Genomic DNA, 15033 nt, shown 5'->3' on the forward strand with positions numbered 1-15033 from the left:
GAGACTAACTCGAGTTCAAGCTCTGCTCTAGAGGACAAGGTTGATAAGTTGTCCAAGATGATGAATCATTTCATGAAGACTAGTGGAGCTCAAGTTTGTGGAATCTGTACGGATGGGCACCCTACTGATCAGTGTCCTTAAGTTGCTTCTAGTGGAGGGTATGAGGAAGTCAATGCCCTTGGTTATCAAGGAGGTCAAAGGTACAATCCATTTTCGAATACCTACAACCCTGGCCTACGTGATCATCCAAATTTTCGGTGGTCCAATAATGAGAATGTACTAAGGCCACATCAGAATGCTATGCAATTTGGGCCTCGTCCGGCTGGTTTGTTTAGACCACAAGCTCCACTACTCAATGTTCCACCTCCTAACGTGGCTAGTACTTCTAATTATGATGAGATGTTGAAATCTTTAGTTGCTGGACAAAGTCAATTGAATACCGTGACTCAAACTTTGGTGGTGGGTCAACAAGCGAATAACAAAGACATTGCGGAGCTAAAAACGCATATGGGCCAGGTAGTAGACTTCATGGGCCGTTTTTCTGAGCAAGGAAAGTTTCCAAGTGGTGTCATACCTAACCCAAAGAATGAGCAAGCCCAAGCTATCATGACAAGGAGTGGGCTCGAGCTAAAGGAGCGGCCTAGTATTGCTAGGAAGGCCCAAACAACCCATGTTCTTGAGGAGGGTGACGAGATGACTATGATGAATGTCTTGGAGAAAGATCCATCTACCTCCAAGAAGGAGAGTGTGTCAATCCATGAAGCACACAAAGGTACAAATGCTAACTCAAATGAATTAGTTAAAACTAATCCTATTTCGTATGTACCTTTCCCTTCTAGGTTTGCAAAGAGCAAGAAGGATAAATCTGATGAGGAGGTGTTAGAAGTCTTTAGGAAGGTGCAAGTTAACATTCCATTGTTAGAGTGTATCAAGCAGATCCCTAAATATGCGAAATTTCTTAAGGAGCTTTGCACTTCAAGAAGACAAATTAGGGAAGAAAAGGTAGTGAAGATGAATGAGACAGTTTCAGCTGTCATACAAAGGAAGCTACCCCCTAAGATGAAGGATCCGAGAAGTTTCTCTATCCCATGTAAAATTGGTAACACATTATTTGATAATGTTATGCTTGATCTAGGTGCTTCGATAAATGTCATGCCATATAATGTTTATCAATCACTAGGATTAGGACCTTTGAAGAATGATAATGTGATTATCCAATTAGCAGATCGATCTAACAAGTACCCTAAGGGGTATGTTGAGGATGTCCTTGTGCAGGTCAGTCACTTGATTTTTCCTGCAGATTTCTATGTGCTAGACATGGAGGTATCACCCTTGGAGACAACTCCACTACTTTTGGGGAGACCGTTCATGAGAACTGCAAGGACATGCATCGATGTTGCAAATGGGAGTTTGACGATGGAATTTGATGGAAATGTTATCAGCTTCAACATTTTTGAGGTAATGAAGTACCCAGTTTCTGACATTAACTCGTATTTTTCTGTGGATGATTCTATTGCACAGGTTATGTCAGAGACGTTGGAAGCATAGCAATTAGCTATGGAGCAAGGGGCCAGATTTGACAAGCATGGGGACCGTGTCCCAAGAGAGGAGTGGGCTGACTTTGAGCCCAAAATTTTTGAAATAGTGAATGAGCTTGAAACTCAACCATACAAAAGGTATCCCTCTTTCTTGTCAATTCCCATTTCCACTAATAAATTGTTACCATTTGTGGTACAAGCCCCAAAGTTAGATTTGAAGGAGCTTCCAGATCATTTGAAGTATGTGTACCTTGGAAAGAATGATACTCTACCAGTTATTGTGTCATCAACACTGAGTAAGCAGCAAGAAGCTAGATTGATTGATGTGCTTAAGAGGAACAAGACCGCTATTGGATGGACTTTGGCGGATATCAAGGGGATCAGCCTTACAACTTGTGTTCATAGGATATTTTTGGAGGATGGCGCCAAGCCTACACGTGATGCTCAGAGGAGATTGCACCCACCAATGATGAAAATCGTGAAAGATGAGGTGATCAAGCTGCTTGATTGTGGAGTGATATATCCTATCTCGGACAGTCGGTGGATTTCAACAGTGCAAATTGTGCCTAAGAAGAGTGGGGTGACTGTTGTGAAAAATGAGGCGAATGAGTTGGTACCCCAGAGGTTGGTGACCGGTCATAGGATGTGCATTGATTATAGGAAGTTGAATGCTACAACACGCAAGGATCACATGCCTTTGCCGTTCATGGACCAGATGTTGGAGAGATTAGCTGGACACGAGTTCTATTGTTTTCTAGATGGGTACAGTGGGTACAACCAGATATGCATTCATCCTGATGATCAAGAGAAGACGACATTTACATGTCCATTTGGCACTTTTGCCTATCGACGCATGCCTTTTGGTTTGTGCAACGCACCAGGTACATTTCAACGATGTATGCTTGCTATTTTCTCTGACTTTATCGAAAATATCATTGAGGTCTTTATGGATGATTTTAGTGTTTATGGAAAAGACTTTGATGCATGTTTAGAGAACTTAGAGTTAATCTTAAGAAGGTGTGTAGAAACTAACCTTGTTCTTAATTGGGAAAAATGTCATTTCATGGTGAATCAAGGGATAGTTTTGGGACATATTATATCTGCTAAGGGTATTGAGGTAGACAAGGCAAAGGTTGATATTGTGCATCACTTACCCTCTCCCACAACTGTGAGAGAGGTTCGTTCTTTCCTTGGTCATGCAGGATTTTATAAGAGATTCATCAAGGATTTTTCCATGGTGGCGAGACCTATGTGTACCCTATTGCAAAAGGAGGTGTCGTTCATATGGGATGATGCATGTGAGAAAGCGTTTGTGAAATTGAAAGAGTTGTTGACTAGTGCACCCATCATTTGTCCTCCGGATTGGAACCTGCCATTCGAATTGATGTGCGATGCTTCAGACTATGCAATTGGGGCAGTGTTAGGCCAAAGAAGAGAAAAGAAGCCTGCAGTGATTTACTATGCGTCTAGGACTCTTAATGAGGCCCAGATAAATTATTCAACTACTGAAAATGAGCTTTTGGCTGTAATCTTTGCTTTAGAAAAATTTCGATCATATCTTTTGCATTCTAAAGTTATTGTGTATTCTGACCATGCAGCCTTAAGATATTTGATGACTAAAAAAGATGCTAAGCCCAGGTTGATCCGGTGGATACTGTTGATTCAAGAATTTGACCTTGAGATTCGAGATAAGAAGGGAAGTGAGAATGTGGTGGCTGATCATTTGAGTAGGATCGTGCGAGATGAGGAAAGAGAGCCACTACATGAGACTTTTCCTAGTACACTTTCGCATGCTAATAAGGCTAAATTAAAGAAAATGGCTAGACATTATATGTGGGATGAACCGTATTTATGGAAACAATGTAGTGATCAAGTCATTAGGAGATGTGTCCCAGAAAATGAGCATAGGTCAATTCTTAACTTTTGTCATAATGAGGCATGTGGAGGTCATTTTGGGCCTCGTAGAACAGCTTTGAAGGTGTTTGAATGTGGATTTTATTGGCCTACTATTTTTAAAGATGCATACATGTTTTGTGTTTCTTGTGATAGGTGTCAACGGACATGTAAGATTGGTCCAAGAGATCAAATGCCCCTTACTCCTATTATTACTGTCGAAATTTTTGATGTGTGGGGTATAGATTTCATGGGTTCATTTCCTTTATCTAGAGGATTCTTGTATATCTTATTGGCTGTTGATTATGTGTTAAAGTGGGTGGAGGCAAAGGCCACCAAGACTAATGATTCAAAAGTGGTTGCAGGTTTCTTGAGAACTAACATATTTTGCAGGTTTGGAGTACCACGTGTTTTGATAAGTGATGGAGGTTCTCATTTCTGCAACCGGACAATTGAGGCATTGCTCAAGAAGTATGGAGTAACCCACAAAGTTTCGACACCATATCATCCTCAGACAAGTGGCATGGCAGAAGTGTCTAACAGAGAAATCAAGGGAATTCTGGAGAAAACTGTAGGTCCAACAAGGAAGGATTGGAGTGATCGGTTGGATGATGCATTATGGGCCTACAGGACTGCGTACAAGACGCCTATTGGGATGTCACCATTCAGATTGGTGTATGGGAAAGCATGTCACCTTCCAGTGGAGTTAGAGCACAGAGCATGGTGGGCGGTGAAGAAGTTCAACATGAGCTTGGATGAAGCAGGTCTACATCGAAAGTTGCAGCTCAATGAGCTTGAGGAGATTAGGAATGAGGCTTACGATGCTTCGTGGATTTACAAGGAGAAAACTCGTGCTTACCATGCCAAAATGATCAGAGGAAAGAAGTTCCAAGTGGGCCAGAAACTTTTGTTATTCCATTCGAGGCTTATGTTGTTTCCAGGGAAACTTCGTTCGCGTTGGGTTGGCCCATTTGTTGTTACTAACGTGTTTGCTCATGGTGCAGTTGAGATTAAAAGTGATACAACAGGGAAGGCATTCAAGGTGAATGGGCATCGACTTAAGCCCTACTATGAGCCATTTGAGGAGCACACGTATGAGGAGACAATTGTGAGAGATGCGCCTAATGGAGAATGAACATGAGAAAGTCTAGGCTGAGAGACTATAAAACTCAAGCGCTACATGGGAGGTAACCCATTTTAACCGTATCTGTGGAGGAGTCGTCTACGGGAGTTTGAATTTTCTAATCCCTTCACTCTTATGGTTGACATGTATATGTGTTGATATGTGATCTTATTCTATACTTGTGAATTGCATTCTTACTATTGAGCTTACATTGAGGACAATGTAATTTTCTAAGTGTGGGGTAGGATTGCAAGTTCATTGATTGTCTGTGTCATGATATAAAAAAAATCCTAAAAAAAACAAAAATTATTGCTTTATTGAGTCTTAGGATGCCCCTAAAGTCTATGATGATTATGTCTCTAAAATACATAGATGATGGTTTTGCATTTCGTACGAATTGAATTGTAAGTTTCATTGATAATGTGGATTTGGTATGAACATGCGAGATTTGGATTAATTGATTATGACATACATGTTTTGGTCAGTTTAAAGTCCATAACAACCTGTGAGTTTTTGAGCCTATATGTACTTTCTTCATGAGATGTAATTTGAAATTTCGTGGTTGTTTATGAACCTCACTATTCTTTGCATATTCAATAACTATGTGTCATAGCTTTTAATGGACTCTAGAATTTACTAGAACTCACTTTTGTGATTGTTGAAACATTTAAGTCATAAAATGCTCTGATTTTGAAAATGACTTATGGATCATTTCTAGGAATACCACCACTTTAGCCAAACAACCATGTATCCCTATATGTGCCATGTTTGGGACCCCTTAGTTGAACCACATTTGAGCCTACATTGAGCCTTTTATTCATCACCTATGTTATCTCCATGCTTAGTATAGTTACCTCTACCTTGTCCTATAGATTTGGCAGAATTCTTATTGAGATGATGTTGTGATGATACATGAAATAAGTGTGGGGTGGAAGACATTTGAAAAAAAAAATCAATAAGCTTTTAAGCAAACATTGCCAAAAAAAATTGATGAACTCGGCAAGAAAAGAAAAAAATGTTATGTTGTCTTTCATTTGTGATTTTGGAGTTGAGTTGTAATTGAAGGTCTAAAAAATTTTACTTGACCTTTGTCCATGTTCACTTTGTGGTTAGAATGATGATTGTGCCCAACTTGTTATATTCGGCCCCTGATGGTGTGTGGTGTCATAAGGATGATGTTTACTCTGCTAAGTCTATAGGATTACCTTTGTGATTCCTTGATATTCCATGCCTTTAGCTATGCCTAAACATTTACCTTATCTAATGATCCTAATGATTCTTAAAATGAGCAAATCTTGATTTGTGGAGATGATCACAAGAGTTGAGCATATGGTTTTGGTCCATTTGTGCACTTAGTTGTTAAATGAGGTTTTCCTATGTTATTTACAAACTGCTTTCATTTGTTGAAATATGCAAGTTATTTGATGCCTTAATATCCTTTTTCTTGCATATACTTATGTGTGAATGATAACCATGAATCTGAGTGAAAAAAAGAGAGTATGCCTTGTGAGGAGGATTGGATTGACGAAACATGTTAAATGCTTATTGTCTAGTATCTCACTAATTCATACTATGAAGCATGTTTATGAAACTTGGAATTTATGTGCTTACATTCAAATGCTTAAACTTGAAAACTATGTGTTTTGAGATTCTGAGACAATCATTTAGGAGCAATAGTGTCTCCTTTAGTTTTGTTTTGCTAAGGAACTAGCAAAAGCCAAGTGTGTGGTAGTTGATAGGAGCACTTTGTGCAACGTTCTTAACATGTTTTTACCTCAATTTGTTCTTTGCTTAGCCCTTATTGTTGTACTATTGAGTCGTAGTAAGAGTTTTGAGCGGTATTAGATGCATTTTTGTGCTTACATGAGTTAAAACGCATAATTGGTTTAGAGTTCTAGTTTGACTAGGAATCCTTGTTAGGTTTTGAAACTAATTATCTCTTACTTATGATTTTATTTTCTTATTTTCAGATTGGATTGAAGAGATAATTAAAGAAAAAAAGATGGAGCCAAGTCATGCAACAATTAAATAGAAGATGATCATTAAAGGCATAAAACATGGCATGTTTTAGGGAATAAAACATGACATGTTTTAGGGATTAAAGCATGACATGTTTTAGGGAATAAAACTTTCCATGTTTTATGGATTAAAGCATGGTATGTTTATAGGAAGAAAGAAGCAATTTCAAACCCTCCATCTTTCCTCTATATATACATGGCTTCACCTCTCAAATATGATCACTTCTCATTAGCATTCAAGAGCCAAAACTCTACCAAAACACCACCATAAATTTCCCTCACAAATTAGCCAAGCCGTCCACCCCAAAACTATCATCATCTCCACCGAGTTTCATTATTGAAGACACACCTCCAAGGTTCCTACAACGTGTGATTCTCGCAACTCATCTCTATGACTTCGTCTATTTGTATTAATCTACAATTCTTTGTCTATGAAGATTGTAAGTTGTTATTTATGTGGAAATATTGGTTTTGTATTAGTTTTAGAATTTTCAGATTGTTTTATTAGATTTTTGGATCTTTGCCGAATTGATGGTTTTCTATAATTAATGAGTTTGTATTTCTATTGTTGTGTTATAATCATCTTTCTCATACTTTTAGATAATTTTCAGATATGTGCATATGAATTTAGTGCTTGGATGCATTTCCTAAGATTGTGTTTGAGTGCTAGATTCATCAACCATATTGACACAAATCGAATCATGCCCTAAGTAGGTTCGATTTGTGTTGATTAAAAGTGGTAAAAATTCCGGAAATTTGCATGTGAAACCATGGTGGGTGACGCCATACATGAAACATGTCTCCAACAAAGATTTGGTGCTTAAATGTAATCTTGTTTGATTTCTACTCTAAGTGTTATTGAATTCGATTGCATGCAAATTTAGATTAGGCCATAAGTCAATCTAAATGTTAATTGAAATCTTGCACGATTAGATGATCCCCTAAGGCTCTAATTGTATTGGTGTCTAAAAAGTATGTAATTGGTTGAATTAGAATGCATGATAGGTTCGAACTTGTAATTATGTGGTGTAATGGTAAATTTGGTTTAAGTTTGTTAAAGAAAAGTCGATCATGTAAATAATAATTTAGGTTTTATTTTAGTAGTTAATAATCAATCTCAAACCCCCCATTATTTGTTAACACTAAAAGTTTAGAGTTCCCTTCAATTCTCCGGAAAGAACGATCCCTGCTTATTCTATACTAACGATGATGTTTTACATGGTTTATTATAGACGTTATAACAAAACGCTCTATCAGCGTCATGCACATTATCAAACCGTTCATTGAGAGCTTCCCAAAGAAAACTCGGATTTGTATACTTTAGGCACTGTTTGTTGAGCACCTTGTCCATATGGCGCCTGAGAAACATCAGGGCCTAGGCTTTCACCTCATTAGACGCTTGGTCCACTTTTTCTTTTGGAGGGTTGATGACAGCAGTAAACTTCTTTCCGACGAACGTGATTTGCACATCGGACACCCATCAATGATACTCAGTTCCATGAGAATCTAGGATGTCGAACTCTGTTCGTGTATTTTCAGGCATCTACAAGAAAATTATTGAAGATGTTAGTTTCAAATTAACGAAACAAGTTTGATTAATAAAACTATTTTAGAACAATTGTACGGGTCAAATTGATGCGAATTTGCGGTTATGACTGCCACTATCGAAATTTTTATTGTAATTCTTTTTTTCCCCTTCATATGTAGCTACAACACAATGGCTACGGATGGTAACAACTATTGAAGATGTTAGTTTTAAATTAACGAAACAAGTTTGATTTAATAAAACTATTTCAGAACAATTGTACAGGTCAAATAGATGCGAATTTGCGGGACTGCCACGTTCGAAACTTTTATTGTTCTTCCTTTTTTTTCCATATGTAGCTACACACAACGACTATGGATGGTAACAACTGTTGAAGATGTTAGATTCAAATTAACGAAAAAAGTTTGATTAAATAAAACTATTTCAGAACAATTGTACTGGTCAAATCGATGCGAATTTGCGGCTATGACTGCCACGATCGAAATTTTTATTATTCTTCATTTTTTTTCATATGTAGCTACATACAAAGGCTACGGATGGTAACAACGGCACTCCTAGCCGCTCCTAAAACTCGATACCAGTGGAGTCATATCCCCGTGTATCACCCGAGAAGCAGAAGAATCGGGTTGACAAGAAAATTGAGTTTGAAAGTCCTCGATGCAAGACAAAAATCTCATCGAAGTAAATTTCATTAAAAGCAAGAATTTTATTTTATAAATTTACCTTGAATGGTAAAAGTCTTGAATTTTCTTCTTCTTCTTTCAACCTTGATTTAGACACTAACCTGCATCTCGAGTCAGTTTATACACATTTGCTGCTCTATTGAGCAGAACTAACTTGTAAAGGCAATACTTGGGACCGGACAACTTCTTATCTTTACCTTTGATCTGTATATAGGCTGCATGAAAATGGGTTAATCATGCTTGTTACCTTCATCATTATTGATGATATCATGTATGCACTAAATATTACTTGATATGGTTGAGCTGTATCATTGTGAGTTCTGATGGTATGACTTGTTAAAAGCTTTGACCTTCAGTATGTTTTTCACTAAATTCCAGAATTCATTGCCCCGGATGTTAGATGTTTGTATTTGTGGACATTGGGTATTCTGGATGGATCTGTGGAGAAACATAGGATGAAAATTTTGTGAAACAAGACATTTATAATTTGTAATATATTTCCATTTACTTCCATAGTTGTGTTCCCAAATTTCCATGTGATTATCAAATCGCGAAAGGTTAGATTTAAAAACAATTTCTAACGTATTTATGGATTTTATCATCCAAAACTTGTGGAGTTGTATGGTTCTCTTCTTGTTATTGCTGAAAGTAGATATACTCAGTTCTCAAAGAGGCCATTGGTCATTGTTTTCAGGTTTATGTTAGGCTGTTACCTTGTCTGGTATCAGGTTTAGATCTCAGGTCCAGACAGACCACATCCCTCTATTTTTGAAGGAGAAAAGGAAGAAAAGAAAAAAGAGATTTGGAGTTTCAAATTCTGCACAGATTCAAGTGGATTATAGATGCCATTCTCAAAAAAAAAAAAGTGGATTATAGATGCGAACTTCTGTCAGCCTAGATTATCATAAGTCAACTATAATTTCTTACTGAATTTTGCATTTCGAATTTGAAAGGTGATAAAATTTGCATGTTTTTTATTCACATTTCACCTCATAATATGAAATGGATCGTAGTTAGAAAAACGAGGTTGAATGTTCAAGACAGAGATATATATTCCCTCCCTATATTTCATTTAATTGTGGCCTTGTGGGCAAGCTACTAGAGATTTAGATAACAAAAGTCTTTTGTTTTACAATTACAGGAAATTAAAGAAAAAAGGTAACAATCCCTTTTAAAAAGAAAAGAGTGACAACAATTTAAAAAGGTAGCTGAGATGTTGTTCTACTAAAGCATTTTGTTTGTTGATATTTATGAACTTATTTACAAAAAGATGACCGTGTCACTATAACACCGAGTTCTCTCATCCCAAAAATTGTTGGTATGAAGTTCCCATATAAATGATCATTGTATATATTTGTTTTTGATTGTTTATATTTCTTCAAAAACAAATGGAGACAAAAATGGAAAGAGAAAAAGATAAAACTATAAAAGGGTAGTGACTGTCATATGTGCACTATTTTTTTTTTTGCCTTATGAGAGTCGGAGAGAGCGGCGGAGCAAAAACCCTAAACCCCAAATTGAAGTAAAATGATCAAATTTCACCTAAAACTGAAGCAGAGGCAATTGGGTATCTGGTGAAGCCTACCCAAAGGTGAGTACTTCCCTTCCCCTTGTCTTTCAATCATTTCCTCTCACTATGTTTACTGCACACTGTAAAAGATTGCATCTCCTAGTCCCAACCTCAGTCACCCATTTCCATTCCTTCCCAAACCTATCTCCTTTCACCAAATCATATTCATCACTTTTGAAATCTGATGATGATAAACCCAAAGATCACTCCTTTACTGTTTCATACCTCGTAGACTCACTTGGGTTCTCCCCAAAACTGGCTCTTAAAATTTTCAAGACGCATAAGCTACGGTTTAACTCCCCAGAAAAGCCAGACTCGGTTATTAAGCTTCTCAAGAACCATGGTTTCGATGATACCCAGATACCCCAAATGGTTAAGATGTATCCATGCTTGCTTATGTGCAATGCTGAGAAGATTCTTCAGCCCAAGCTTGAGTTTTTGGGTACTATTGGCCTTTCACCCAACAACATTGCTGAGGTGGTTAATTACAACCAACGCTTATTGGCTCAGAGCTTAGAGAAATGCCTCAAACCGTTCTATGATCTCATTAAAAGTGTGCCTATCCCAGACGAGAAGGTGCCGGTTTTCTTTAAGAACTCATGCCGGGCATTAGGAGTCAAGTTACTTTGCAATCTTGCTCCCAATATAAATGTTCTTAGGGAAGTTGAAGTGCCGGAATCGTCCATCTCCTTTGTGGTGATTTATCATCCTCTTGCATTGTCCCCTGATACTGACAACTTTAGGAAAATTGTAGACAAGATTATTGATATTGGAATTTCGCCTTCGAGTTTTGCTTTTATCAAGGCCATTCAAGCGGTCTCTCAGATGAATGCATCAAAGTGGAATAAGAAGAAGGAGTTCTTTCTTGAGAAGTGTGGCTGGACCGAAGATGACTTTCTGAAGGCGTTTAGAAAGAATCCCCTGTTTGTGAGCTTGAAGGAGAAGAAATGTTTGAACAAAATCGAGTTTCTTGTGAACGAAATGGGTTGGCAACCTTCAGATGTGGCAGCACATCCAGATATTCTAACTCATAGTTTGGAAAAGTCTGTCATGCCTAGGTGTTCAGTTATTAGAGTTCTTGAACACAAGGGTTTGATAGAAAAGGGAAAATTTTCTCCAGCAACCTTGCTGATAAACAGTAGGAAGCAGTTCTTGGATAGGTTTGTGATCAAATATGAGAAGCAAGCACCTGAACTTTTGAGTATCTTTCAAGGGCAGATGTCTCTTTGGTGCAGGATACGAGGCAAGAGGTGGAGTGAAATTGTAGGATGAATCTCTGTGAATCGTTATTGAGAGTATCAAAGTGACTACTTAGTACTTCAGAGCTCTGCCGCCCGCAGTTGCTACTTTGAGCATTACGATAGCATTTCATTTACTTTTTTCTGGTCTTTTAGGCAGTGAGCATTTGCCCACGAAATATGTACTCTTCGGCTTGAAGTTGGAAACATATTCATTTTTAATGCAGTCATTATATATCTTGATGTCCCATATGTTTGAGCCATGACAATCAGATAGGTTATGGTAAATCCTCCTTTTCCTTCATATAGACAAGATACGAACTTGCACTGCATATCAGAGTTTGATTCAAGTTTGTATAAGCACTGATTGGCACTGATTTTCAAGAGTACAGCATATGGAGATAGCCTTTTTCAATTTATCATCACTGTACATAACTGACTTATTTACATTGCTCTGTGCATTAAGGTGTAATTTGTTCTGTTAACTGTATTATGAAAGGCTAAACTGTTTGAGTTTACATTAACATGTTGACTTTGCAATTTTCCGACTTCGAAGTTGATGTTGCTGCTTCTGTTTAGAGTACTTTTGTCTTTTGGGATAGTGTGTGGAAACCTTGGGGTACTGCTGAATCTTAACCTATCTTAATAATCGAAATCGAGCAAAAGTAAAGCACCCCAACTTCTCCATTACCTCTGCAAGCCTATTTAGTTTTCATATTTCGGACAGAACCATCCAAATTTAGGTTCATGAGAGCATTAGCATGAGGCTGAATATCAATGATACAATAATACAATGCAAAAGTCCAAAAGAGAAAAAATATACAACAATGATCGCAAAGTACGTTCCACGTCTTTACCTAGTGATAATAAGCTCAACATAATTTCAGTTCTACTTCTTGATGCTAAACATAGTTTGAAGCAAGGCCAGTACAAATATGACAGCTGCAAATGCTTGGGAAGCAATTGCCCTTGGACTGCTGAAATGATTTCGCACTTAGGTTGCCCTCCATCTCGGCTAGCGACGTCTGCAATACGTATTCACTTCCTGGCAAAGCTCGAGATAGTAGAAAGTGTCGACATTTGTGTTATTGTAAAGGTTGTTGAAGATCTCGGTCGCCTCTTCTGGGTTCAGCCAATTCTGAATAATACCATTTTTACAGAGAATATCCATGTCCTTCTTAGTGTTGATGAGTATATCTAGGAACATGGCATAAGAAGTGATCCTGGAGTCGCACCAGTGGTAACACTGCTCATAGCTGATTAGGTTTCTGAAGAAACTCAAGAAAGCTTCTGTGGCCTCGTGAATAACCAAGGTCGGTATTTCAAGTACCCCATCACTGAACTTTATATTCAGTATACCATTAGATGTATCACCTTTTCTGAACTTCACTCCGGCCTCTACAAGACTTGAGGCGCTCGGAATTAGTTCCCGTGAGGTTGCGTCTAGCTCGCCGCCCTCAGGCATAGTCGACCCAACTAGCAGATTTCTTAACAACTCAAGTATATGTTTGCTTTGAGCCAAATATTCAAAACTACTAACAGCTAATTCTATCAGAGATTGCTTCCCATTAGGAAGAGTGGTCATGTTGAACAAACGATCGAGCACCACCCAAGGTACTTGATTTTCCAACAAAAATATGTCACAGCCTACTACCTCAAGCATGCAAGCCCTACTGTGTATGGGGTCGTCCCGCAATATTGGTATATCAGCTCCACTTTTACGGAATAGCTCAAGGATGAAGCAACCATCGACCAACAAAACTTTAACAAACTCATGTTTACTAAGCTTCACAGGTACTGAGTAACTCTGACGAGCTTCTTCCTCAAGACATGCAATCTCTTTGGCCAAGTCATTCAGAATCATGCTATTCCATGACTCGACTCGACTCTACTGATGAGGTCTCGCGCATACTTCAGTTTGATCTTCTCTGTGTCGGCCAAGTCTGGTTTGCCATGGTGAAGGGGCCCGAATGAGAATGCTGTGGGGAGAAAAGCTTTTTCATTGTTTCTGAAGAGTAGTTTGGGTGTCACAAAGATGCAACACTTGATTGACAAAAGAGAGTTCCCGGACTCGATGTTCTCCATGCAGAATCTCAAGTCCGTTTCAACAGCCGCAACATCAACACTGTCCATGGAAGATTTCATAGTGCTCTCGACAGTTAGTGCAGCAGTATCACCATTTCTCATGGAAGATCTCAAACCATTTTCCACAGCTGCAATATCAATTATGCTATCACATGCATCTTGTGCCAAACCTTCCATGGTATTAAGAAGGAAGGAAGGAAGATCGATCTCTGTCTTAATTCAGCTTTTCTCTCCTAATTTGCCTTATTAGTTCTAATTTTTAAATGATATACAAGTAGTTCAAACAAGAATGTACTGTAGAATCGATCGACAAAAAGATATTGAGAATCTAAAGAATGTATAGTTTAAAAAAGAGATCGAGTGAAGACTAGCTACTATGACAAATTAATCTACTGAAATGTATAAGATACTGAAGAGGTCCAATTAAACTACCAAGAAATTAAATTGCACACTAGCACTTATCCATTAGAGAATAGAAATATAACTTACTATTTGAAGTTTGTTCGAAGATGGTTTTCTCGCTGAGACCTGTGTGCTTTCTTGCCGTCCTCCTGGCTATTGGCATTTGATTGAAGGGTTCCATTGATTGAATGATAAAGAACCTGCGGATTCAAGTCAAGCTAAAAAAGGTTCGTATTGCATTAGTCGTGGGTCTGGTAAATGACAACGTAATTATAAATGAAAAAGTTGATAGCACCAAATGGATTCGGCTCCACTAGAGACCTGGAGTGTTTGAGTGTGAAGTTGGTGGTGAGTCAATATTAATTTGTAGTTAGCAGACAGTTTTATCAAATAGTTTTGGATACTATACCTTAATTGAACCGAGTTTAACACTACCGAAATCCCTGAATTTGATTATGATTTGCCTTTGGAAGTTCAAATATCTGAGGACTTTTGTTGATTGTGCTAGTTGCTTCTTTCCATCGTTTGGGACTTGCTCTATATCTCTTCTGGAGATCTGGTAGCTACTAGCTAGCTAAGTAGCTACTAGTTCATGTTCTGTTAGAGCTTTCCTGAATCCTGACTATGATTCCTTACTTAAGGAAAAAGAATGCGTGGCATATTTGGAACGTAGTTCTGTGTTCATAAAGCTGATCCAGGTCTATCCTTCCAAGTGTTTTTGCATCAATAAGGTTCTTTGCTATCAAGGCCTGTTCTCTTATGCGCGCTGTTATATATAGTCAAATACCACAAGAAAGGCTGTGAAATTATTGCATGCAATAAACACTTAATATCAAATGTCTCTGTGGGTGCATTGAACCATCTAAAACCTTTATGAAAGATGGATTTTCCCCCTCCAGAAATGGACCCTCTACTCATCTAGAAGAAAGATGTTTAG

At 38.0% G+C, this 15033-nt stretch overlaps 1 protein-coding gene and 1 pseudogene across 1 annotated transcript; one reads left to right on the forward strand and one right to left on the reverse strand.

Moving 5' to 3' along the window:
* The first annotated feature begins 10274 nt into the window (after positions 1-10274).
* On the forward strand, positions 10275-11844 carry LOC126799457 (uncharacterized). Its single transcript, XM_050526662.1, has one exon. It carries the CDS (start codon positions 10438-10440, stop codon positions 11641-11643), a length of 1206 nt encoding a protein of 401 aa, XP_050382619.1. The 5' UTR covers positions 10275-10437; the 3' UTR covers positions 11644-11844.
* A 654-nt stretch (positions 11845-12498) lies between these two features.
* On the reverse strand, positions 12499-13871 carry LOC126797177 (UPF0481 protein At3g47200-like; annotated as a pseudogene).
* Between the last annotated feature and the right edge of the window lie 1162 nt (positions 13872-15033).

Source organism: Argentina anserina, chromosome 6 (assembly GCF_933775445.1).
Source record: "Argentina anserina chromosome 6, drPotAnse1.1, whole genome shotgun sequence".
Taxonomy (NCBI): Eukaryota; Viridiplantae; Streptophyta; class Magnoliopsida; order Rosales; family Rosaceae; genus Argentina; species Argentina anserina.

Coding starts and splice junctions, on each gene's coding strand:
- LOC126799457 (XM_050526662.1), top strand. CDS start 10,438: ATGTTTACTGCACACTGTAAAAGATTGCATCTCCTAGTCCCAACCTCA.